This window comes from Oncorhynchus gorbuscha, linkage group LG09 (genome assembly GCF_021184085.1).
Source record: "Oncorhynchus gorbuscha isolate QuinsamMale2020 ecotype Even-year linkage group LG09, OgorEven_v1.0, whole genome shotgun sequence".
NCBI classification, from domain to species: domain Eukaryota; kingdom Metazoa; phylum Chordata; class Actinopteri; order Salmoniformes; family Salmonidae; genus Oncorhynchus; species Oncorhynchus gorbuscha.
In genome coordinates, this window is record NC_060181.1 from 22,942,149 (window position 1) to 22,970,117 (window position 27,969).

General features: G+C 44.8%; 1 protein-coding gene across 1 annotated transcript in view; it reads right to left on the reverse strand.

Annotated features, from left to right (window-relative positions):
* The window catches only part of LOC124043287 (CUB and sushi domain-containing protein 3-like), a 720,075-nt gene that overhangs the window by 176,764 nt on the left and 515,342 nt on the right, over positions 1-27,969 (reverse strand). The window contains exons 29-31 of the mRNA XM_046361728.1: positions 23,118-23,305; positions 22,587-22,781; positions 22,074-22,190 (exon numbers count right to left, since the gene is read on the reverse strand). Of these exons, the coding sequence (XP_046217684.1) occupies positions 22,074-22,190; positions 22,587-22,781; positions 23,118-23,305 (500 nt within the window). The remainder of the gene's footprint in view (positions 1-22,073; positions 22,191-22,586; positions 22,782-23,117; positions 23,306-27,969) is intronic.

Below are 27,969 nucleotides of genomic sequence, written 5' to 3' on the forward strand. Positions count from 1 at the left end.
ACACACACACACACACACACACACACACACACACACACACACACACACACACACACACACACACGCACATGCACACACAGTACATGATCTTTCCATTTCATAATCATCTCTCGATTTCTCTGGCCGGCCTGCTCTGTTTTGAGTGCAGTGTGTGTGTGCAATGTGAGTGGCTTCTGCCCGAACAATCCCCATCTGAATTCTTTGTTCTCCCACTTCGGCATAGATATCAAACACAGAGTCCCATATGAGCCCTGGCTGCCCCTCTACCTGGGGCAGGCTGCCACAGGACCTCCCTGGGCTGGAGCAGCCCTACCCTGGTGCCAGTGTCAGACAAGGCCCAGGCCTCGGCCTACACAGCCCATTAATCCTCATTCCCCTTGGTGCCCTCCATGCCTCACAGATAAATCCGGCTCTCTTTGTTGTGGATCAGGACAGCTCAGGGCTCGATGAATTCACAGGGCGAGAAACTTTCTGTCTGTGACACACGCACATGCACACACACATTGGGTTCTGTCATCTCTCACCACTCCCAGTGTCACCTTGATTCATCTTCTGTTGTTTTTAACTGGTGAACTTGACTTTCTCTCAGACACCCTTGTCTCTTTCTGTTCTGTTCTGTTCGTCACTATCCCTCCAAAGGGAATAATTCACAACATGAAACATTGGACATGAAGTGCTCTGTGAGTTTACTGACACTGCACCAAATAATTGTGTACTCCGAATTATTCTTACACCTCTGAAGACTCTTCCTTGCCACTCAGAGGATTTAAAGTATTTCATCTGTGATGACTAAAATCAGTGTTATCTGGAGACTGTTTGATAATGGTAACACAGGGTGTTTACACCACTCAATGGGGAGCCTACTGTAGATCCAGAGCCACTGAGTCTAGGCTGAGACAAAATGCCACCACTAACAGTTTATAGATGTATGTAACATGCTGACCAGAACGGACACGTCGCGTGCGCCAGCGTCGCAAAATAAATGTAGAAATCCATGTTATTGCACCCAGACTGCTCGCGCGCCAAAGAGCGTCTGCGTTGCCATGGGCTAAAATAGAAGTACTTTCTATTTCTGACGCAGATTGCGCTGAAAGTCCTGGCTCTCCCATCTCCTCATTGGTTTATAGAAGCAGGTACCCCCGTGCCATCTGCTCATTAGTTATACCCACGTGGGTGATTGAAAGACGAACTGTTTTGCCAGTAGTCGTAGTAAAAGTGTAGATGCCAATCACCATATAAGTTCAAAGATGAAAAAGCCCAGAAGGAGGAGAGAAGACTAGAAATGATTCGGTTGGCCGTTTCATGTGTGGAATAATTGTCGGAGTAGAAGACCTTGTGCATTTCAGGTAAAATAACAACTCAATGTTTATATCCGAGGACAAATTAGCCAGCAACAGCAAGCTAGCTAAATAGGACAAATTAGCTAGCAAGTGCAAGCTAGCCAGCTAAATTGCCATACATGTTTAATGCTTTTTGACCTGTCCCCAAATTAATGTCATTGTTTCAGAGTTTAAAAAAATATTTTAACCTGCGTGTCGTGATCGCGTTTGGTGTAGGGGGACAAAATAAATGTATGCACGATAGCGCACGCACACAGCCGGATTGGGTTCCATGTAACACGCCTACCTCACCATTGACACAGCAATATATTGAGATGCATTGTGTTTGTGAAGTGTGATCTGATTCAGTGATCCAGACATCATCAATAGACCATGCCCAGGCATGCTATGTGTTCCATCCTCAATCATTCTTCACAAAATAACATTGTGTCCTTATGTGAGAGACACTATTCCCATTGTTCCATCATGCTGTACCATCAGACATGTACTTTAAGTGGTGGTGAGTGAGTTTGTGTGTTTGCCTGAGAGAGAGAGAGAGAGAGAGAGAGAGAGAGAGAGAGAGAGAGAGAGAGAGAGAGAGAGAGAGAGAGAGAGAGAGAGAGAGAGAGAGAGAGAGAGAGAGAGAGAGAGAGAGAGAGAGAGAGAGAGAGAGAGAGAGAGAGAGAGAGAGAAAGAAAAGGCCCAGTGACATGTAATAGGCTGTGGCGCCCAGAGAACTGGACAAGAACCTCCTCTCAATAGAATAGCAGTTCTGTCACACATGGAGTCTGTACATAGTCAATGATAGGCTTCGAGGGGACTCTTACAGTAGGTACACCTACAGCTCATATCTTGGCATACTGTAGATTACTTTATCACTGACCTCAACCCAGAGTCTCTCAGAGTGTTCACTGTCAGCCGACTGACACCTCTATCAGATCAGATCTATCAGAATTAATCAAATGGGAGAAACACCAAATTGAGACTCTGCATGCAGAATCCTGCAAAAATATCCTCCACAATGTAAAACACCAAATAATACATGCAGAGCAGAATTAGGACGACACCCGCTAATGATCATAATCCAGAAAATAGTCGTTAAATTCTGCAGCCACCTAAAATGAAGCAATTCCCAAACCTTCCATAACAAAGCCATCACCTACAGAGAGGTGAACCTGGAGAAGAGTCCCATAAGCAAGCTGGTCCTGGGGCTCTGTTCACCAACACAAACAGACCTCACAGAGCCCCAGGACAGCAACACAATTAGACCCAACCAAATCATGAGAAAATGAAAAGATAATTACTTGACACATTGGAAAGAATTAACAAAAAAACAGAGCAAACTAGAATGCTATTTGGCCCTAAACAGAGATTACACAGTGGCAGAATACCTGACCTCTGTGACTCAAAATTAAGGAAAGCTTTGACTATGTACAGACTCAGTGAGCATAGCCTTGCTATTGAGAAAGGCCTCAGTAGGCAAACCTGGCTCTCAAGAAAAGACAGGCTTATGTGCACACTGCCCACAAAATGAGGTGGAAACTGAGCTGCACTTTTTAACCTCCTGCTAAATGTATGACAATATTAGAGACACATATTTCCCTCAGATTACACAGACCCACAAAGAATTCAAAACCAAATCCAATTTTGATATTCTCCCATATCTACTGGGTGAAATACCAGTGTGCCATCACAGCAGCAACATTTGTGACCTTTTGTCACAAGAAAATGGCAACCAGTCAAGAACAAACACCATTGTAAATACAACCCATATTTATGTTAATTGATTTTCCATTTTGTACTTTAACTATTTGCACATTGTTACAACACTGTATATAGACATAATATGACATTTGAAATGTCTTCATTCTTTTGGAACTTTGTGAGTGTAATGTTTAGTGTACATGTTTTTATTGTTTATTATGTTTATTCTATACCTGTTTCCCATGATAATAAAGCCCCTTAAATTGACATTGAAATGTAATTGAGAGAGAGAGAGCGACAGAGCGAGAGAGAGAGACAGACAGAGGGAGGGAGGGAGGGAGGGGGAGAGAGAGAGAGAGCGACAGAGCGAGAGAGAGAGACAGACGGAGGGAGGGAGGGAGGGAGGGAGGGAGGGAGGGAGGGAGGGAGGGGGAGAGAGAGAGAGAGAATATCATGTACTGTTTCTGGTGGTGACAGAGAAATCAGGATAGCCATGCAACACAACAAAGGCAGAAAGAGAGAGAGCGTGATAAGAACAGTGGTAGAAAGAATGATAGAAGCAAACAGATAATGTCCAAGTTGCAGAAGAACACATTGGTCTAACTCAGTGTCATTCTAGATAGACAGTCTATCCTTTCTAAAAGCACACTATAATAACACTCAGTCATGCTCTCTCTCTCTCCCTCACCCTCTATCTGTCCCTCTCCCTCTCAGGATAAGAGCTTCTTATCTATTTCTTCCTCTCCTGCTCTCTCTCTCTCTCTCTCTCTCTCGCTCTCTCTCTGAGTACTGGGTGTGTTGTGTTGTGGAGGGGCCTGGATAGACTATAAGAGCATACTGTTTCCTCTTTCTTCCTTTTACTCTCTCTCTCTCTCTCTGAGTGTTGGGTGTGTTTTGTAGGGGCTGGGCTTGAGTGGTAGCATATAAGAGCCTCCAGGCTGTGCCTCGTCTTATCCTCACATTAACATTCCATCCATCTGCAGGATTTGGAGCCTCTCTCTCTCTCTCTCTCTCTCTCTCTCTCTCTCTCTCTCTCTCTCTCTCTCTCTCTCTCTCTCTCTCTCTCTCTCTCTCTCTCTCTGTCTCTGTCTCTCTCTCTCTGTCTCTCTCTGTCTCTCTCTGTAGAAAGCAGTCATCAGTCTCTCTGTGTGTTCTACCCACCATCCTCTCCACCGGAGAAGAGCCCTGGACCCCAGGGGCCACACAATGTCAACAGCCCTTCACAGGCCCTCCACAGGGGTCCAAGACAGGCCTCTGAGCCACAGAATCAGACCCATCTGACCTGTTTGCCAATGTTTGTAACAATGATGGAAAAAAGTACAATAAATCGCTATTGACTGCCTGTCTGTGGCTTGCTTGTTTGATATGCTGTGTAGGCCGCATATAGCTAACTCCCTCCTGAAAAAAGAACATGAAATTGCTTGACAACCTGTTTGTGTCCTGCTTATGTTTGCTTTAGCCTAATGTTACAACAGAGGAGTGACAGCACTAACAATGGAGGAGTGACTGCACTACATTTACATTTACATTTAAGTCATTTAGCAGACGCTCTTATCCAGAGCGACTTACAAATTGGTGCATTCACCTTATGACATCCAGTGGAACAGCCACTTTACAATAGTGCATCTAAATATTTTAAGGGGGGGGTGTGAAGGATTACTTTATCCTATCCTAGGTATTCCTTAAAGAGGTGGGGTTTCAGGTGTCTCCGGAAGGTGGTGATTGACTCCGCTGTCCTGGCGTCGTGAGGGAGTTTGTTCCACCATTGGGGAGCCAGAGCAGCGAACAGTTTTGATTGGGCTGAGCGGGAACTGTACATCCTCAGTGGTAGGGAGGCGAGCAGGCCAGAGGTGGATGAACGCAGTGCCCTTATTTGGGTGTAGGGCCTGATCAGAGCCTGGAGGTACTGAGGTGCCGTTCCCCTCACAGCTCCGTAGGCAAGCACCATGGTCTTGTAGCGGATGCGAGCTTCAACTGGAAGCCAGTGGAGAGAGCGGAGGAGCGGGGTGACGTGAGAGAACTTGGGAAGGTTGAACACCAGACGGGCTGCGGCGTTCTGGATGAGTTGAAGGGGTTTAATGGCACAGGCAGGGAGCCCAGCCAACAGCGAGTTGCAGTAATCCAGACAGGAGATGACAAGTGCCTGGATTAGGACCTGCGCCGCTTCCTGTGTGAGGCAGGGTCGTACTCTGCGGATGTTGTAGAGCATGAACCTACAGGAACGGGCCACCGCCTTGATGTTAGTTGAGAACGACAGGGTGTTGTCCAGGATCACGCCAAGGTTCTTAGCGCTCTGGGAGGAGGACACAATGGAGTTGTCAACCGTGATGGCGAGATCATGGAACGGGCAGTCCTTCCCGGGAGGAAGAGCAGCTCCGTCTTGCCGAAGTTCAGCTTGAGGTGGTGATCCGTCATCCACACTGATATGTCTGCCAGACATGCAGAGATGCGATTCGCCACCTGGTCATCAGAAGGGGGAAAGGAGAAGATTAATTGTGTGTCGTCTGCATAGCAATGATAGAAGAGACCATGTGAGGTTATGACAGAGCCAAGTGACTTGGTGTATAGCGAGAATAGGAGAGGGCCTAGAACAGAGCCCTGGGGGACACCAGTGGTGAGAGCGCGTGGTGAGGAGATAGATTCTCGCCACGCCACCTGGTAGGAGCGACCTGTCAGGTAGGACGCAATCCAAGCGTGGGCCGCGTCGGAGATGCCCAACTCGGAGAGGGTGGAGAGGAGGATCTGATGGTTCACAGTATCGAAGGCAGCCGATAGGTCTAGAAGGATGAGAGCAGAGGAGAGAGAGTTAGCTTTAGAGGTGCGGAGCGCCTCCGTGATACAGAGAAGAGCAGTCTCAGTTGAATGACTAGTCTTGAAACCTGACTGATTTGGATCAAGAAGGTCATTCTGAGAGAGATAGTGGGAGAGCTGACCAAGGACGGCACGTTCAAGAGTTTTGGAGAGAAAAGAAAGAAGGGATACTGGTCTGTAGTTGTTGACATCGGAGGGATCAAGTGTAGGTTTTTTCAGAAGGGGTGCAACTCTCGCTCTCTTGAAGACGGAAAGGACGTAGCCAGCGGTCAGGGATAAGTTGATGAGCGAGGTGAGGTAAGGGAAAAGGTCTCCGGAAATGGTCTGGAGAAGAGAGGAGGGGATAGGGTCGAGCGGGCAGGTTGTTGGGCGGCCGGCCATCACAAGACGCGAGATTTCATCTGGAGAGAGAGGGGAGAAAGAGGTCAGAGCACAGGGTAGGGCAGTGTGAGCAGAACCAGCAGTGTCGTTTGACTTAGCAAACGAGGATCGGATGTCGTCGACCTTCTTTTCAAAATGGTTGACGAAGTCATCTGCAGAGAGGGAGGAGGGGGGGGAGGGGGAGGAGGATTCAGGAGGGAGGAGAAGGTGGCAAAGAGCTTCCTAGGGTTAGAGGCAGATGCTTGGAATTTAGAGTGGTAGAAAGTGGCTTTAGCAGCAGAGACAGAGGAGGAAAATGTAGAGAGGAGGGAGTGAAAGGATGCCAGGTCCGCAGGGAGGCGAGTTTTCCTCCATTTCCGCTCGGCTGCCCGGAGCCCTGTTCTGTGAGCTCGCAATGAGTCATCAAGCCACGGAGCGGGAGGGGAGGACCGAGCCGGCCTGGAAGATAGGGGACATAGAGAGTCAAAGGATGCAGAAAGGGAGGAGAGGAGGGTTGAGGAGGCAGAATCAGGAGATAGGTTGGAGAAGGTTTGAGCAGAGGGAAGAGATGATAGGATGGAAGAGGAGAGAGTAGCGGGGGAGAGAGAGCGAAGGTTGGGACGGCGCGATACCATCCGAGTAGGGGCAGTGTGGGAAGTGTTGGATGAGAGCGAGAGGGAAAAGGATACAAGGTAGTGGTCGGAGACTTGGAGGGGAGTTGCAATGAGGTTAGTGGAAGAACAGCATCTAGTAAAGATGATGTCGAGCGTATTGCCTGCTTTGTGAGTAGGGGGGGGAAGTGAGAGGGTGAGGTCAAAAGAGGAGAGGAGTGGAAAGAAGGAGGCAGAGAGGAATGAGTCAAAGGTAGACGTGGGGAGGTTAAAGTCGCCCAGAACTGTGAGAGGTGAGCCGTCCTCAGGAAAGGAGCTTATCAAGGCATCAAGCTCATTGATGAACTCTCCGAGGGGACCTGGAGGGCGATAAATGATAAGGATGTTAAGCTTGAAAGGGCTGGTAACTGTGACAGCATGAAATTCAAAGGAGGCGATAGACAGATGGGTAAGGGGAGAAAGAGAGAATGACCACTTGGGAGAGATGAGGATCCCGGTGCCACCACCCCGCTGACCAGAAGCTCTCGGGGTGTGCGAGAACACGTGGGCGGACGAAGAGAGAGCAGTAGGAGTAGCAGTGTTATCTGTGGTGATCCATGTTTCTGTCAGTGCCAAGAAGTCGAGGGACTGGAGGGAGGCATAGGCTGAGATGAACTCTGCCTTGTTGGCCGCAGATCGGCAGTTCCAGAGGCTACCGGAGACCTGGAACTCCACGTGGGTCGTGCGCGCTGGGACCACCAGATTAGGGTGGCCGCGGCCACGCGGTGTGGAGCGTTTGTATGGTCTGTGCAGAGAGGAGCACTAACAATGGAGGAGTGACTGCACTAACAATGGAGGAGTGACTGCACTAACAATGGAGGAGTGACTGAGCAGCAGCTGAAAAGTGGTAGGCTAGTGGATCCTGCATGCGCAGAAATCTCTTTTTTTTTGCAACAGCAAGTCAAGTGTTCCAGAAAATCCGGAACCGCAGCCACTCCGTTAAGGACATAGGGGGCCATTTGGAATGAAGCTGTAGAGATGGCTTACTAGTCAGACAAGGACAAACAAGTCATCTTAGCCTGTTTGAATGGTTGCTTTAGTTAAATGAAGTACATGGACATGTAGAGAAACACATGACACACAGTATATCATACACAACAGGTCGTGCTTCATGGTGAGTTGCATTTGGGTGAACTGATGTGTCCTTGGATTGAGATGTACGTAAAATCCACCGATGCCGTTGAAATACTGATCATCTGATATAAATTATTAATCCTTTTAATAATGTAGAGAAACAGATGATTTATGATCCATGAATAAGACCAATACATATTTCATCTGCCCACTTTCAGTCTTTCTCTATAATGACATCACTTGGGAACCACCACTAGTGGCAAGAGTTAAAATATCTTTCCCATGACAAAGAAAATAAGTGACATATTCTTTGATTACAGTCAACAGTGAGAAGCACTGAGATATCCATGGTGTGACTGGCTTTCAAGCCAAACACTTTAACATGCTCTTAGTGCCTTCCCTTCTCTCCTGTCTGTTTCTCGTGTGCCTTGAGTTATGTTACACTGGGTTTGATGTTTTCACTCTAGGCTTTCACAGCTTTATCCAGTCTGGAGGGACTCACAGTTAGGGAGAGAGGGAGGGGGAGAGAGGGAGGGGGAGAGAGTGAGAGAGACAGAGAGACAGAGAGAGAGATCTGATGTAAGAAAATAAAGAGATATGGTGTTTGTCCACTGAGAGCTTAGGTCAGCTCACTGAATGCCTTCAGGAGCTACTGGGAAAAGAAAACTGAGCAATGGAAAGAATTCACTCAAAATCTGCTGAATCAGAATTTAAATCCCAAATTCTGCACTGAGCAGAATCATCCAAGCCCAAGCCAAACAAGGTATTATAACAAAAATGTGAATTCTCCATAAACCAGCTTGGAGCTGCAAGAGCGCTCATCACTCATGCCTCTTTGAATGGACTGACAGTCAGATGGCAATCAGATTAGTTGGTTTGCCATCAGTCTCCAGTATTGCTGGTATATTACATCCTGGTTTAGTGACTGCAATTGGTCCTCTCCACCACTCTTGAGCTCGAGCTAATACAGTAATAGCACTGTGTTGGTAAGGTTTGAAGGTTCTCTTAACTTTATGAATACATTGTTATTATTACATTATAATGAGTCTTTATATAACCAGTTTTCACATTATTTACAGGAATTCATGAGTGGGCCATGAGAGGTCCAAAAGACAGATAGTTTACTCACATTATATATTACATCTTTCCTTACTTAATGTAGTTAATAATATAAAAACAGCCCACACACCATTGCACTACAAACTCCTGTTCTTAGTTGTGCGGTGAGGAGGAGATGTCGTATTGGAAAGGCCAATTAATAAACCTGGTTCAAAGTGGAAAGAGAGAGAGTGGGTCAACAAGATTAAGTTCCCCCTTTCAGTTTCAAGTGGAGAACTCTTCTGGTGAGCGAACAGCTCGCCTCACGGGGGAGTTACATCTAGAAATAACCCAGTAGAGATGGATGGATGGAGGAAGGGAGGGAGGAAGCAGCCTTTTACCCTGTACCACACAGATGTCTGGCCTAACACTAAGCAATAAACTAAGCGAGAACCCCACAGAGAGATGGGAGAGAGAGACGGAGAGAAAGAGAGAGAGAACAAAAGAGAGACAGAGAGATATTGTTTATCACTGCACAATAAAGCACTGCTCTGTTATGGGTGGAAAGCCTGATGAACATCAGAATTGGTTTCTGAACATATGAGAGAGGATTGAAAGCGGGAAAAAAAGCTCTCAGCCTCCTCGCCATCTCACATCAAAACACAGGTCAACTATAGGCACCTAACCAAGTGCCAGAAAGCAACAGAAGCAGGAGCAACACAGTCAAGGCCAGCACAGGTATTGAACCAGCATCTGTAGCAACACAGCTATGCAGAGTCTTAGACCGTTACGCCACTCAGGCGCTGTACAACGTGTCTGGTCGGGAGTGGGTTACGGTACTACAGTAAGAGCAAAATAATCTTAACAAAATAAAATAATAAAAACCTTAGTGGGACAACTGTTTTAGTAAGTAATAATGAAGTTGTGCACAATTATCAGTTCCTATTTAGGTTTATGTCGCCCATTCATTGTCAGTTAGAGACACAGTAGGGCCCAAAAGCATAATCAGTGCTCTAACTCCCCTTGTGCTGGTCTGGAGCATTGAAGTAGTGATGCAGGATACTGTACTAAACCATAAATGACCTCTAAGTCTCGTAGCAAAATTTCAAAACTTTTAGTGGAGCAACCACTGTGTAGATGAAGCTGGGTTGCTGGGTCTAGTCATGCTATAGATGGTGGTGTAGCTGAGGCTGGGTCTAATCAGGAGAGAGATGCTGGTGTAAATTAGGCTGGTGTACCTGTTATGGATGGTGGTGTACCTGAGACTGGGTCTAGTCATGTCATGGATGGGCCTAGTCAGGTTAATCTGGAAGGGCAAGCGACTAGGGGCCGGTAGAACAGAGTGTTCAAGCAGATGAGGAAAAAGGGGGAGAAGAAATAAGTTGATTGGGACCTCTGGTGGAAAGGTGCATGACATCCCAACACAAGAGAGTATACATGTGTCTTTGGGGTTAGGATGAGTGCAGCCCAACTAGATCTGTTTTACATGTCCAGGAATCAGAGCAATAGCCTGTTGGGCCCTACCATTTTCCAGGTGGGATTTTCCAGATCACCACATAACCATGGTTTAATGTAAAGCTCTTACAAGATATCACTTTTTGCTCAGGTTACCAGACTTTTTGGGAAAGGTGAGAGCTGCGAATAGAGGAATATGAGTCTCTGAGTCAATGGTGGGATGTGGGAAAAGTCCAAATTCGGCAATTTCAGTCAACAGTAAACAGCTCACTCATCCTTAGAGGCTAGGAAAGTATTGGGGGAACTCGAGCATTGTATCAGTGAAGTGGAGGTAAATTCCTATTTACAATTACGGCCTACCGGGGAACGGTGGGTTAACTGCCTTGTTCAGGGGTAAAACAACATATTTTTACCTTGTCAGCTCATGGTTTCGACCCAACACTTGTAAGAGCTAGTTCTTCATGCTTAAGGAGATGTACACTCCAAGCTCCTTCTTTGGTTTGGAAAGACAGACCAGTGAAGCCAAGGGTATGTATTGTCTGCGCTGTCAGATGAGCGGGTGACCTCTGTGTTGAGGGAGATGCAGGAGCGACTGTGGAGTTTTATACTGAGTTGTATAATAGGGGAGGACTGTGTGATCCTATGTGTGCCCAGGTTTTGTTTGCAGAACTCCCTAAGCTCTCTGGCACAGAAGGATGAAATGTACATTCCCCTATTGTCTCATGAACTGGCAGAGGCCGTAACCCAGATGTCCCCCGACCGTGAACTGGGGGTCGATGGACTCCCAGTGGAGTTTTTTTTTAATTCTGGGAAATAATTGGACTGGACTTCTTTTGCGTGTTGCGTGAGTGTGACGGGGTAGGAGAGTTGCCTATGAGCTGCCTCTGACTCTCCTGCCCCAAAAAGAGGACTTTTGTGAACTTAAGAACTGGAGGCCTGGAGGCCTGTGGCATTGCTCTGTGCGGGCTAAAATATATTTGCCAATGTCCTCGATAACAGACTGAAGTCCCATCTGGACTCTATAGTACACAAGGACCAGATAAATTGTGTACTGGGACGCTCAATCACGGACAGCTTGTTCTTAATCAGGGATATGTTGAACTTGTCGAGAGTTTCTAATGTGAACTTTGGACTGGTCTCTTTAGACCAAAATAAGTAATTTGAGTGTGTGCGAGCAGTGGTGTAAAGTACTTAAGTAAAAATACTTTAAAGTACTTTTTTGGGTTTATCTGTACTTTACTTAACTATTTATATTTTTGACTACTTTAACTTTTTTTTAAAACTTTTACTTCACTACAATCCTAAAGAAAATTATATACTTTTTACTCTACATTTTCCCTGGCACCCAAAAGTACTCATTACATTTTGAATGCTTAGCAGGACAGGACAATTATCAAATTCACACACTTATCAAGAGAACTTCCCTGGTCATCCCTACTGCCTCTGATCTGACGGACTCACTAAACACATGTTTCGTTTGTAAATGATATCTGAGTGTTGGAGTGTGCCCCTGGCTATCAGCAAATTAAAGTAAACAAGAAAATTATGCTCTCTGGTTTGCTTAATATAAGGAATTTGACATGATTCACACTTTTACTTTTGATGCTTGAGTATATTACAAACCAAATATTTTTTTACTGATGGGCTGTCAGTATTTTACTGGGTGACTTGACTTTCACTTTTACTTGAGTCATTTTCTATTAAGGTATCTTCACTTTTACTCAAGTATGAGAATTGGGAACGTTTTCCACCACTGGGTGGGAAGTAAAATCCTTTTCAAGCTCTGCATTAAGGTGAGGAACATTAGGAACCTAACAGGAGTGAAGGCACATCAGTGGCAGGGGGTATGTGGGGCAGAGAGTATAGTGGGTTTTAGATAGAGGGGGCTCTACAAACCCCCAGGACCAAAGAGGTCAGGGGACCTCCAGTGGAGGGTTCTACATAGAGCCCTGGCCATTAATTGCTTGTTGGCAAGGGGCGACACAGGAGTCGGACAGGGGTGTCCTTTCTTTGTCATGAGTGAAACTGTGCATCATGTGTTTTCTGTGTGCGCCAGGTTAATGCCATTAATGTCTCTGTTGGAATGTCTGTTTGAGACAAATGTGTGTTGTTAAATGTTCTGTTTGCTCAGACAAAGTTGGCTATTTGGCTAACAAGGAGACACAGGGTCAAAGGTGGGACCCTTTACTATTATTTAATGGGATGGTCTCTGTGCGCCTTAGGGTGGAATTCTATAAAATGATAAAAATTGTGGACATGTTTCAGGAGATATGATGTGTCGGGGAGGCCGTCTGTATAGCTGGAGAAGATGGGTTAGATACACGTTTTTCTCTCTCTCTCTCTCTCTCTCTCTCTCTCTCTCTCTCTCTCTCTCTCTCTCTCTCTCTCTCTCTCTCTCTCTCTCTCTCTCTCTCTCTCTCTCTCTCTCTCTCTCTCTCTCTCTCTCTCTCTCTCTCTCTCTCTCTCTCTCTCTCTCTCTCTCTCTCTCTCTCTTATGTGTTGCACAAAGAGTCAACAATGGCATACCACAATAGTGGTAAATGTTCAATAGTTTCATGGCATGGGTTAATGTTTCTCTCTTTTAACTAACATGCACATCAGCTCAATTATGCAACAACTCGACAGCTCAGTCAATATAATGCAATTTCTGTATTATTTCAGACTTTTTTCTTCTCCAAACTCAGGTGCTCTGACAGTGGATGTTTGAAAGTATTGAAATGTGCAAATATGTCCGTTTGCCACTTTGGGTTGGTATTACGGGGCGACAGGTAGCATAGCAGTTAAGAGCATTGGGCCAGTAAACGAAAGGTCACTATTTCTACTCTCCGAGCTGGCAAGTTAATCGCCAACAACAACTGCTCCACGGGTTCCGATAATGTGGATGTCGATTGAGGCAGCCCACATCACCTCTCTGATTCAGAGGGTTTGGGTTAAAAGAGGGAAACACATTTTGGTTGAATGCCCTCAGTTGTGCTACTGACTAGGTTTTCCATTTCCCTTATTAGCCTTAAATGGGCTGGAGATGATGGCAGACAGCCCATCAGTTAAAAAAAAAAACATAATGATGAAATGATTCCCTTGGTAACAGCAGTAGTAAATCATGTGGTGGAAGTGTGTGCTTTCGTGCGTCTATGTTTTGTGTGTGTGTTCTGCTGCCTGGAATTGCAGTCATCTACTGTTGTCGGGACTGTAAATGCCAAAGTAGTATATTATATATGATTTTATTTGATGCTAATTGCGAATAATGCATCCCCCAGGTTGTTTAGTAACAGGTTTAATCCAAATCAATTACCTTTTAACACCAGAATAAGGTGATCGACCAAAAAAGGACAAGATATATACGACTATACAAACGTAATCTCCAATTAAAGGGATAGTTCACCCAAATTTGAGTGGAATGGCGTGGTAGGACAAGTGGAAGATCTCTCCATTGATTTTATACGGTGTGCCTGAGGCCAGAGAGAGAGTGAGAGAAAGAGATAGGGGAGGCAGAAAGGGGTGAGAGAGAAAGAGAGTGATGGGAGAGAGAGAGGGGAGAGAAGCACTTTCACTCTCTGCTCTCTCTCCTTCTACATTAATCATCTGCTAGACCAAACTTGTCATTGTCTGAAATATTGCTGCTGTCATTCTTTGTGACAGAATAATGAAACATAAAAAAGTTGCTGCAGAACAGTGCATTCTTTAACATTGGTGGCTCTGGGTTCGGGGGAAATGAATGAATGGGTGAGTGGTAGGGATGGGCATTTGACCTTTTTGGACTGTTTGAGTACTTGCATGATTTATTTTTGAGTACCCCCCCCTGCCAAAAAGAAGAAGCAATTTTTAGAACAGATAACCAGCACTAAAAAAAAGTGGATTTATCTACATGCCAACAGTGTGCAACTATGCCTAATTTTGTAAGTCGCTCTGGATAAGAGCGTCTGCTAAATGACTTAAATGTAAATGTAATGTAATTTATCATAACCATTACAGATAACAAATCCTAATTGCTAAATTGCCTCATATATATTCAGTCAATAAAAAACAAGTGCCATTTTCATGCATTGAAACTGTAATATCAACTTTTTGTATTGTTACGTTCCCCAGTTTGTGTGTTGTTGTGGGTTTGTATGTGTGTGTATTTCAGGAAATGGCTTCCTGGAATCCTAATGCAGCTGATTGGTCAGCTCCATCGCTGATTGGAGCTCTGATCCCTCCCTCTTGTCAGGGGAAACAGCTGTCTCTTCAATTACCAACTCCTTCTCCAGCTAAATAAAAGCTAAATAAAAGCCAGTGTTCCTCCCTCAGGAAGGAGAGCTTCATTTTGTGTCCTGTGTTGGTCAGTGAAAGTTTTGTTGATATTATTTTGTAGCTGCTCCTTCAGAGGTATGTGTATGCCAATAGGACTTAGTGTTTTTAGTTAACTGAAAATCTTCCCTTAAATTATTCTGTTTCATTTGTTCCCAGGGGGGGAAGGCGTGCCAGGTGGTGCTTAAGGTTAGGTAAGAAGTGGGAAGGCAGGTAAGGTAGGAGAGGGGACTCTAACTTTTACTTTCTTTGCTTTGGTTCCATCCAGCCCCTTTTCCCCACATTACCGTGTTAAGGAATAATAAATTCCCTGTAAATGGTATTTTTCTCTGCTTCTGTCGTACTTCCCCGCACCTACGATCATATACTGTTTTCACTCCACGGGGAGTTGAGATGTAGCGGATTGTTGCGTTCCCAAGAGGAGTACGTAACAATATTATATCGTTGAACAAAGTATATCAAAAAGGTAGTAAGTTGAGTTGCAAGACACATTTTTCGGACTTACAAACCAAAACAGGTCTTCCTTTTGATATACAGACGTTTATTCTGTTCTTTGGAATTTCCAAAATAGATTAACATATTAACCATATCGGATACTGCATGGGGATGCATTATGGCCACGACATCTGTTTGAGTGTGTCTGTTAAACTCTGACGCCCTCTGGTGACATTTTCTAAACTACGCATAATATTGTATACTACCCTCATTAAATGTTGGTTTCAAGTCCTACAAACATGGTTTAGTACTGTTAGTAAGGTAAGAAGTATGGGATTGACAGAGCCAAGTCACTTGGCTCTGTCATAACCTCACATGGTCTCTCCTATCATTGCTATGCAGACGACACACAACTAATCTTCTCCTTTCCCCCTCCTGATGACCAGGTGGCGAATCGCATCTCTGCATGTCTGGCAGACATATCAGTGTGGATGACGGATCACCACCTCAAGCTGAACCTCGGCAAGACGGAGCTGCTCTTCCTCCCGGGGAAGGACTGCCCGTTCCATGATCTCGCCATCACGGTTGACAACTCCATTGTGTCCTCCTCCCAGAGCGCTAAGAACCTTGGCGTGATCCTGGACAACACCCTGTCGTTCTCAACCAACATCAAGGCGGTGGCCCGTTCCTGTAGGTTCATGCTCTACAACATCCGCAGAGTACGACCCTGCCTCACACAGGAAGCGGCGCAGGTCCTAATCCAGGCACTTGTCATCTCCCGTCTGGATTACTGCAACTCGCTGTTGGCTGGGCTCCCTGCCTGTGCCATTAAACCCCTTCAACTCATCCAGAACGCCGCAGCCCGTCTGGTGTTCAACCTTCCCAAGTTCTCTCACGTCACCCCGCTCCTCCGTTCTCTCCACTGGCTTCCAGTTGAAGCTCGCATCCGCTACAAGACCATGGTGCTTGCCTACGGAGCTGTGAGGGGAACGGCACCTCGGTACCTCCAGGCTCTGATCAGGCCCTACACCCAAACAAGGGCACTGCGTTCATCCACCTCTGGCCTGCTCGCCTCCCTACCACTGAGGAAGTACAGCTCCCGCTCAGCCCAGTCAAAACTGTTCGCTGCTCTGGCCCCCCAATGGTGGAACAAACTCCCTCACGACGCCAGGACAGCGGAGTCAATCACCACCTTCCGGAGACACCTGAAACCCCACCTCTTTAAGGAATACCTAGGATAGGATAAGTAATCCCTCTCACCCCCCCTTTAAGATTTAGATGCACTATTGTAAAGTGACTGTTCCACTGGATGTCATAAGGTGAATGCACCAATTTGTAAGTCGCTCTGAATAAGAGCGTCTGCTAAATGACTTAAATGTAATGTAAATGGGATTCAGATAAAGGTGTTTGTGACTACCACAGAGCCGATTTAATTAAATATATATATATACATAAAAAATCCCCATGTTGTCGAAGAAGACATTTGAAAGTCTAGGTTTGAGATAAAATATGTCACCAGCTACTGTTCCAAAATGAATTCTCAGATCTTTACCTAATTGTTGTGCTCTAAACATGCACACATTCCCATTGGCACACATCCATTTTAAAGGTGCAGGGCGTGCGCAACGTGCCATACCTTCATGTTGTGTCTTAAAGGAATGAGGAGAAAGCTGAAGTCTCTACCTATCCATTGTATGTATGTGTATATATATATATATATATATACTGTATGCTATGTCTGATTTCCAGTTCGTCCACTAGATTGCAGAGGGAGATCACATGACGTCTCTTTGCCACTTGAAACCAGTTGTATCTGGTTTGGGTAGTGAGTGAGTCACTATGCCTTAATGGTTGAACGGATTTAAGCCTGACATCTTAAAATGGCCAGTTGAGAACAAGTTCTCATTTACAACTGTGACCTGGCCAAGATAAAGCAAAGCAGTGCGACAAAAACAACACAGAGTTACACAAACAAACGTACAGTCAATAACACGATTGATAAATCTATGTAGAGTGTGTGCAAATGTAGAATATTAGGGAGGTAAGGCAATAAATAGGCCATAGAGGCAAAAACAAATGTAGAGCGGTGAACCCATAGGATTAACACTTGACCTCAGAAAGGCTAGCTCTGAGTCTGAGCCACCTTCAGAGTAGGAGTGCTGATCTAGGATTTCATATTATTAAGAGATGTCACAAATGTACTGTGCCGTTGTTGCTCAAAAATGTACTGATTCCAGCAAAAACTTCAGCTATTGTCCCAGACGACTAAGCTGGTTGGAATGACTTCATTATTGCAAGCAGTTATCCCGCTGGGCTAGTGAAATGAGAATTCAGCCTTCCCACCGTTAGCATTGTTTGTCAGAGGGAACAACAAACTGCGATGCCTGCATCTTGTAACAATCTGTGTATGTGTGTGTATGCATCTGTGTACGTGTCCGTCTGTGTGTGTGGGTGAGTGCATTTATATGCATCTGTGTATGCGTATGTATGTGTGTGTGTGTTTGCATGCGTCCATGGAAGTGTGTATGTCTTTCTATGTGTGTGTGTGTTGTGGTCCCTTGCTACTGCTGTCCCCAGTCCACCTGGCCGTGCTGCTGCTCCAGTTTCAACTGTTCTGCCTTACTATTATTCGACCATGCTGGTCATTTATGAACATTTGAACATCTTGGCCATGTTCTGTTATAATCTCCACCCGGCACAGCCAGAAGAGGACGGGCCACCCCACATATGCTCTCTCTAATTCTCTCTTTCTTTCTCTCTCTCGGAGGACCTGAGCCCTAGGACCGTGCCCCAAGACTACCTGACATGATGACTCCTTGCTGTCCCCGGTCCACCTGACTGTTCTGCTAATCCAGTTTCTACTGTTCTGCCTTGTTATTATTCGACCATGCTGGTCATTTATGAACATTTGAACATCTTGGCCATGTTCTGTTATAATCTCCACCCGGCACAGCCAGAAGAGGACTGGCCACCCCACATAGCCTGGTTCCTCTCTAGGTTTCTTCCTAGGTTTTGGCCTTTCTAGGGAGTTTTTCCTAGCCACCGTGCTTCTACACCTGCATTGCTTGCTGTTTGGGGTTTTAGGCTGGGTTTCTGTACATCACTTTGAAATATCAGCTGATGTACGAAGGGCTATATAAATAAATTTGATTTGATTTGATTTATGTCCAGAATGTGCTGCTCACAGTGATCAAAGATCAGGTCGGTCAAAACCAATGGCAGATAAAGCAGAGGTGTACAAAAGACTCTGTCTAAGACTACTGTCTATGTTAATATCCATGATACCTATTACCTTCAGATGAAAATCCAATGAAATCACTGAACCTTTGCTCCCCGTTAGCTCCCCGTTTGCTCCCCCTTTGCTCCCTGTTAGCTCCTCCTTTGCTCCCCATTAGCTCCCCGTTTGCTCTCCCTTTGCTCCCCCTTTGCTCCCCCTTTGCTCCCCCTTTGCTCCCCCTTGGCTCCCCATTGGCTCCCCGTTTGCTCCCTGTTGGCTCCCCCTTAGCTCCCCGGTTGCTCCCCGTTGGCTCCCCCTTAACTCCCCGTTAGCTCCCCGTTAGCTCCCCCTTTGCTCCCCGTTAGCTCCCCGTTGGCTCCCCGTTGGCTCCCCGTTTGCTCCCTGTTGGCTCCCCCTTAGCTCCCCGGTTGCTCCCCGTTGGCTCCCCCTTAACTCCCCGTTAGCTCCCCCTTTGCTCCCCATTAGCTCTCCGTTGGCTCCCCGTTGGCTCCCCGTTGGCTCCCCGTTGGCTCCCCGTTGGCTCGCTGTTAGCTCGCCGTTTGCTCCCCGTTTGCTCCCTGTTGGTCGTGCATTTACAAACCTACATCTTGGGAACAAACTTCCCCATCTCCAATATATTTATGTCTTTATTGATCTTGTTCAGGTGAATTGTATTTTTGTTTTTCCATGGGTGAAAAGAACCTGAATAACCTTTACAGTCTTCACTTGGACCAAACACAGGAGCTAGAACAGGCTTACTAACGCTCTCCTGAATCCTGGCACATTTCAGATAACCTTGGCTTCAGATGTGTCAACCCCAAAAGTCCATGTGACAGAGATATGCTATGTAGCTTGTGACAGAACAATGCTTGCATATTTTAATATAGTGATTAGAGCACATTCTGCCAATTGTAGCCAGCAATCAATTATCCTCCACATTGTTTACTAAGCCTGATAGTTTCAAATCCAATGTAATATTCATATCATATTAAATGACTGATATTCATTACATTATAACTATACTGTGGAGATATCGGGGTAATAGGACACACACACACAAAGTCTATAAATAAACACAATGCTTTCTATGGACATGGATATAGACATTTATAATAGTTACAGCCAGAGACAACAGCTAACAGTACCGAGTGAGTGTTAAGAAGGGCTTTTGAAGAGTCAATCCCCTTTGAGCAAATCCACACCACAAAACAGCCAGGCTTTTTGTATCCGGCTTTAGAGAACAAATGCACTCCTTTTAAATGGATATCTCTGGGTTTGAGAGAGCAGTATTGTGAACTCTGAGTTAGAGGACTGACAGGACTGGGTCACAGAGGGATAGAAATGAGAAATAATCCTCACAACAATCCTTCCCATTGCCCCCCAATGTCTGAGCAAAACTCTGAGTAACCTGAGTTATATCTGTATTGTGTATGGCACACATAATCAACTCTTTTCTTTCAAATAATCAGCTTTAAAGCACATTCATAAACGAATGGTGGTGAAGCTTAAAACATTAAGTGTAACAGTGAGATAAATATTTGTTAAATAACATTTGTTGTTGTTACCTGTAGGTCTAAGCCCTTAGATCACAATATCTGGCTAACATATGGAATTGTTTTAATATGATTATACAATGCATCATTTAGCCACCTGATTTAGGATTTTAGGACCCCAGTAGGTATCAAAAGTTTTTGTTTGATGGAAGATTGAATTTGGCCTTTACTGCTATAGCTCATAGAAACACATTAAATAACACGCGTCCATGGCTAAACAGACAGTCCAAAAATAAATCACAAGGATCAAGATTTTGAAGTGTCTGTCCTATATCTGAGAGATATAAGAAAAACAACAACAAAAATTTGACCCGTTTTGTCACGTTATTCGCGGCACATTTCTGCTATTTTTACAGCCTGACACTGGGTTACCTTCAGACTTTCGTGTTTGTGAGAGACGCCTTTTTCGATATTGGTGACGCATTAGTTTGTAGCTCCAATGGTTTGGTCTATCTAGACTGTCGGTTTTGTGAGAAGACCTCTTCAAAATCAGGACATCCATGACAGAGTTCAGACGACTGTCGTAAAGCTTGTAGATGTCGTAGAGTCAAAACTGTCGTGTTTGTGAGAGTCTAATCTTTCATTGGTGTTGACTTATTCGTTTGTAGCTCACACGGATCGGGGTTTACAGACGATTAAGACAATTGTATGGATCCTATTATGTAGAAAAAAGGCCACTTCCACAAGCCCCATGTTATGGAATAGGCACAAAGAGAGGATTGAGTTGCAGCCACGACAACAGAGACAGGCCATGGTTGCTGTCCAAATGTAACACAATTTACCTTTCTACTACATTGTTTTCGCTGATTGAATAAGATAGGCAGTGTAAATCAAGTGCAATGGTATTGTAACACTTTGCAATATAACAAGCTAGCATGCTGAAACATGTCAATCTTTTCATTCAATTTACAGGGTTAACTCACATAACATGATGCATTGAAGACTATTGGAAGAGAGACCAATCAGTGAAAAACAGTCATCCTAACCACATGAAAGGAAATATGAGCATTAGAATAAAGTTTTGGAGTCGATAATATATGCCATTTAGCAGACGCTTTTATCCAAAGCAACTTACAGTCATGTGTGCATACATTCTACGTATGGGTGGTCCCGGGGATTGAACCCACTACCCTGGCGTTACAAGCGCCATGCTCTACCAACTGAGCTATTATCAAATGTGAGAAGTTGAAGACAGACAAATCACATCCCCCTGATGTAAAATCACTATTATGCCTCACACTCTGGTGAGACAAGTCCTAATGCCAATAAAAAGCTTTTTAAAACTGCACGTCACAGCAAATTGACGGCTTGTTGCTTAGTTACACGTGCGCACCACTTTGCTGTTTCTGCCCCTGCACATTTTTACAGCGAACCCTAATAAAGTAGGACACATCTAATTCATCCACTGAAGGTTTTCTTACAGCCACCTCTGTGGGACTATGCTGATGAAAGAAGGAACTGGGATGAAGAACACAAAAATATTTATACAGCAGAAGCCAATGTCATCAAATCGTGGCCTAATGTCAAGATGAAATGGCAAAAGTTTCCCAAAGCGATGATGGATGTGTTGAACAATGCTGATGGATGTGTTGAACAATGCTGATGGATGTGTTGAACAATGCTGATGGATGTGTTGAACAATGCTGATGGATGTGTTGAACAATGCTGATGGATGTGTTGAACAATGCTGATGGATGTGTTGAACAATGCTGATGGATGTGTTGAACAATGCTGATGGATGTGTTGAACAATGCTGATGGATGTGTTGAACTTTTTCAACATCGATGTTTTTCTTTAAAAATGCATGAAATTGAAATCTGCTATGAAGCAAAGAAGACTGCTACAGTATTTTCAGTGAAGTCCATCTTTTGTTAAAAAATAAGTTCACAGACTGTCATGAATTCCCACCACATTGATCTTATTTCACACCAAGGGTCTCAACGTTTCAGTTTATGCTGTATGTGTCCTTACCAAACTTAGGTGGCACGGAGTTGGCAGCAAAAATCTGTCTTTTACGAAAGACTGTTATGAGTTCATGCCACCTCCAGCATATGTCACACCAAACATATCCCAAGCACAAGTGTCAGGACGTGTGTCCTTACCAAAGTCCCGAGCTTATCAGTGTCATTTCACTCAAATTTGAATGAATTGTATAATCTTGTGTACTTACCGAACTCTCGTGGCACGGAGATGGAGTACACACAGCTGTGTCCTGAGGTGTAGTTGCGGGGGAAGTTAGGAGACAGCACCGTGCCCTCTGACCCTGTGGAACGACTCCCACACGGTGCTGGGGAACACAAACAGACACACAAAGCACCGCTCAACTTCTAATGTACCTCTCTGAAGGAGCATCTAGCTCACATTTATTCAATACATTGGCCAATGCGAAGTCTTCCAGAAGCGAGCAGCATGGAACACACATAAGGATTACACAGACAGCTTAGCAGTCTAGTCTTGTGATTATCTTCCGTGTGCTTACATGTGTGCTGTAAGTCATATTGATTGTTTTACAGTGGCTACTACAACTTTTGGGCAATCCCAACAAATTGTTTTATTGGATTTTTCTTCCAGCTCAGTAAACATCCTAACATATTTATTTCCATTAGTACACTGCTATGACCATATCTAACGGCCTTTCTCTAGCTTCAACAGGTAGGCCTATGTCAGTATGCATGTTTTGTACCTTGACAGCTGGGCAGCACCCTGTTCCAGCCGGGCCTGCCGTCGTCCCCCATGATGCAGGTGAGCGTGGAGTAGCCCTGGAGTACGTAGCCCGACTCGCAGTAGAACGTCACGGTGGAACCCAGCTTGTAGTCGCTGCCCAGCCTGGTCCCGTTCATCACACTGCCTGGATCAAAGCACGACTCACGCAGCTTGGCTGAAGAGGGGAAAGATATATATACACATACAGTATATGCTGTATATAACAAATAAGCTTTAACAGTAGTGTGAACAGGAGATGCAAACAGGTAACACAGGCAGTGAGGGAGTTTATTTGTTGAAAGATGTTGAGGAGAGTTTAACAAAACTCCTAATTCAAATGCTAAAACATTGTATCCACCTCTACTACCAGAATACTGTGGATAGAAAGCATTTGGATTCTCATGACACATTCTGCGCATACAAAACAATGAAAGGAAACTATGCACATTTCTGACGTTGGTATAGGAACCAATCTAAACAGCTAAGCAGAAACGTTCCTCTGTCCTGCTACCTTTGTATTCCAGGTGGAAACCGGTGTAGCTGACAGAGCCATCGCTGCGGAAAGCCAGGTGCATGGTGTTGGAGCTGCTCTCAATCCTCTCCGGAAGCTTGCTGTCCTGAAAGCTACCAATCAGAGGGCTGTTGCTGTCTGGTCCGTCGTAGATATACAGGAAGTCATAGTTGGGCTCAATGCTGAAACTAGAGGGAGGGATAGAGAGAGAGAGCGAGGGAGTAAGAGACAAATCAGATCAAAGACTCCATCCAATTCCCCCGCCATACCATATCTGGAGGAGAGTGCTTTTTTTAGAGAAACTCTCTCTCTCTCTTTCTGCTGAGCTTGTTTGGGTTTCAATAAATCTGTCTGTGTGCCGTATACAGCAATACATCAAATCAAATCGGCAGAGATGACTAGAAACTATTGTCTGCTTTCATGTCCTTGAATGCACGGTCGAGGTGGGAGGTTAGCGACAACACTCGAAAGGCCCCGCGATTCACACATTGACACACAGTGACAGATGCCTCAGATGCCTGTGTCCACTCAATGCCACAGATAGTAAGGAATAGATTCCTCAGATCATCTGTAACTTCTCCTCTCTATGGGTCTCAGCTGTGGAGGCTGACAACATTATTATATCCCCCTTTTCCCAGTTAGCGGTTGCTAGCGCTCCATTAATTTCCCTTATCTGTTCTGTGGGAAAAAGCTAACACCAAGGACGCTAGCATCTATAAATACCCCGGGAGTGTAATTGCTTTGGTATAGTCAAAGATGAGGCACTTATCCTATTGAGCTGCAACCTCATCACAAAAGTTTTTCTACTAACAGCTCCTCTCCCATGCTCCGCATTTCCGAGAATGAGTGTGTGCATGTGTTGTGTGTGTGTGCGTGTGTGCGTGTGTGCGTGTGTGCGTGTGTGCGTGTGTGCGTGTGTGCGTGTGTGCGTGTGTGCGTGTGTGTGTGTGTGTGTGTGTGTGTGTGTGTGTGTGTGTGTGTGTGTGTGTGTGTGCATTTTCTCTATCAGAGAAGTTCATTTACATAAGAGAGATTTGGAGGTGTCTTTTCTTTAATAATATTTCTGAAAGAGTACGCTAAGTGGTATTGCCACACTTCAATGAGCCTGTGTCTAAGGCTAAGGGCTCATTGTAAGATAATAGAAATCTAAACATGCTCTATATTAATAAAGTCATTAAATGTTGATAACCAGATGTGTTCAGATGGTTTTAATAGCTTAGCCTGGAGCTGTCACTCAACCAATTTTACTTGATAGCTAACAAATACGTGGTGAAGATAATACCCAATTTGGTGACAATGACAATGAAATCCAAATTTGCCACCTTGCCAATGCAATGGCAGCAGCGTAGCCTAGTGGTTAGAGCGTTGGACTAGTAACCAGAAGGTTGTGAGTTCAAACCCCTGAACTGACAAGGTACAAATCTCTCATTCTGCCCCTGAACAGGCAGTTAACCCACAGTTAACCCACTGTTAACCCGGCTGTCATTTTTTACTATATAATATTACACTGGTGCAGTTAAAAATGGTGTCCCCCAGGGCTAGGTGCTGGGCCTCCTTATTCCTCACCATGTCAACCCTGACTTTTTTACAATATATTATTATTAATTTTCTCTATTTTGATTGGTAACATATTTAATGTGGTGGTCTTTTTGGGGGAGAATAGTGTCAGTAATGGAGTCATTAGAGAACCCTGGTTAACCCTGTACCACGTCCCACTGCCAATAGCCACTTTTCCACTGTACTGTGTTATTTACTTCATTGTTTTGTGGGATAGGACCATTCAAATGAGAAGAGAGCTCGCTTTACACAACAGATGAAACTGTCTAACTGGTGGAACCAAAATGGCTGCCTGATACTGGTCGCTTGAAAACAGCTGTGTCCTCATCACTGCAGTGGCTTGCTTTTAGCTCAAATATAAAACATTACTTTTTTAATACAACTAAGGAGATATTACCTTTAACTCACCCCCTCTCTTTCTTTATTTTTCTGTCTTGCACAAGTTCTCTCTCTCTCTCCTCAATCTCTCACCCTTAGACCTCAATCTCTCTCTCTCTAAATCGCTCATCTTTAGTCCTCAATGTCTCAATCTCTCACCTTTAGTCCTCAATCTCTCTCTCTCTCAATCTCTCACCCATAGTACTAAATCTCTCTCTCTCAATCTCTCACCCGTAGTCCTCAATCTCTCACCTGTAGTCCTCAATCTCTCTCTCTCAATCTCTCACCCATAGTCCCAAATCTCTATCTCTCTCTCAATCTCTCACCCGTAGTCCTCAATCTCTCAATCTCTCTCTCACTCATAGTCCTCAATCTCTCTCTCTCAAACTCTCACCCGTAGTCCTCAATCTCTCTCCCTCTCAATTTTAGTCCTCAATCTCTCTCTCTAAACTTTAGTCCTCAATCTCTCTCTCTAAACTTTAGTCCTCAATTTCTCTCTCTCTCAATTTTAGTCCTCAATTTCTCTCTCTCTCAATCTCTCACCCTTAATCCTCAATCTCTCTCTCACACCCTTAGTCCTCACTCTCTCTCTCACGCTTAGTCCTCAATTTCTCTCACACACACACACACACACACACACACACACACACACACACACACACACACACACACACACACACACACACACACACACACACACACACACACACACACACACACACACACACACACACACACACACACACACACACACACACACACACACACACACACACACACACACACACACACACACCTTCCTGATTAGGATTTCACAGCCTCATGTCTGGCACAGAGCGGGTTGCCAAGGGACAGGTACGTGGCTGCACCACACTTTGATGCAGACAGGAGCAGGAGGAGCTAGCTGTTGGTTAGAAGTTTAACTTGTGGCAGCAGCGTTAACATCTGTTAGCTATACACCACACTGTGTAGCCTATCGGCAGTCAAACCTAACCCCGTTTTGACCTTTGGCCCCTGTCTGCAATGGAAGGCCCCTGCGCCTGCTCAAGCCTTGCCGGCGCCAAAGGTTAAATGAAGAAATGTACGCAATTTAGGTGTGAAACACATTAAGTTCTTGCTTTGTTCTTCTATTAATTGGCTGCATCAGTCAACGCAGGCCGAGATGTCTTGATACAGCACCTTAAAAGTGGGGAGCTCAGAAAGGTCAAAGCAAGGAAGTCCAGCTGGGGAAGCTAATTACCCGCCGAACACATGAATTGCATCTTAATATAACAGTGATAGCAGTTAGCAGAGATCGTTCTATAATCACCTCACACCCCTCAATGTGATTGTGACAAAATTCCCATTAATGTCCACCTTGCGTGCATGTGTGCATTCAGTGGAACTAATAGGGAGAGTAGGCCTTAATCACTTCAGAGAAAACTAGCACCTACAGTTGAAGTCGGAAGTTTACATACACTTAGGTTGGAGTCATTAAAACTCGTTTTTCAACCACTCCACAAAAGTATTGTTAACAAACTATAGTTTTGGCAAGTCAATTAGATCATCAACTTTGAGCGTGACAATAATAATTCTTCCAACAATTGTTTACAGACAGATTATTTCACTTGTAATTCACTGTATCACAATTCCAGTAGGTCAAAAGTTTACATACACTAAGTTGACTGCCTTTGAACAGCTTGTAAAATTCCTGAAAATTTTGTCATGGCTTTAGAAGCTTCTTTTGACATCATTTAAGTCAATTGGAGGTGTATCTGTGGATGTATTTCAAGGCCTGCCTTCAAACTCAGTGCCTCTTTGCTTGACATCATGGGAAAATAAAAAGATATCAGCTAAGACCTCAGAAAAATTATTGTAGACCTCATGTTATGCAGGTGAATGAGGACCCAAAAGCGACTTGGCGAAAACAGAGTTTTTAATCCAGTAAGAAACTTTACAAAACAAAAAGCATAATACTACTCGTAAAGACGAGAACAGACTGGAGACTTGATCGAGAACTGCAGGTTGCCTCGGGAAGGCACTTGAACCTAGCAGACTCAGACACCTGCTCACCACGCAGCATCTGAGGGAAACACGACACGACAGGGCAAAACATAGACACAGCACGGTGAATTATAGATGAGGATCCGACGGGGCAGGAACGGAAAACAAGGAGAGAAATAGGGACTCTAATCAGGGAAAAGGATCGGGAACAGGTGTGGGAAGACTTAATGATTGATTAGGGGAATAGGAACAGCTGGGAGCAGGAACGGAACGATAGAGAGAAGAGAGAGCGAGAGAGTGAGAGAGGGAGGGGGAGAGAGAGGGATAGAAAGAGGGAAAGAACCTAATAAGACCAGCAGAGGGAAACGAATAGAAGGGAAAGCACAGGGACAAGACATGATAATTAATGACAAAACATGACACCTCAAGTCTGATTCATCCTTGGGAGCAATTTCCAAATGCCTGAAGGTACCATGTTCATCTGTACAAACAATAGTACGCAAGTATAAACACCATTGGGCCATGCAGCCGTCGTACCGCTCAGGAAGGAGACGCTTTCTGTCTCCTAGAGATGAATGTACTTTGGTGCGAAAAGTGAAAATCAATCCCAGAACAACAGCAAAGGACCTTGTGAAGATGCTGGAGGAAACAGGTACAAAAGTATCTATATACACAGTAAAACGAGTCCTATATCAACATAACCTGTAAGGCAGCTCAGCAAGGAAGAAGCCACTGCTACAATACCACCATAAAAAAGACAGACTACGGTTTGCAACTGCACATGGGGACAAAGATCGTACTTTTTGGAGAAATGTCCCCTGGTCTGATGAAACAAAAATAGAACTGTTTGGCCATAATGACCATCATTATGTTTGGAGGAAAAAGGAGGAGGCTTGCAAGCCGAAGAACACCATCCCAACCGCAATGCACAGTG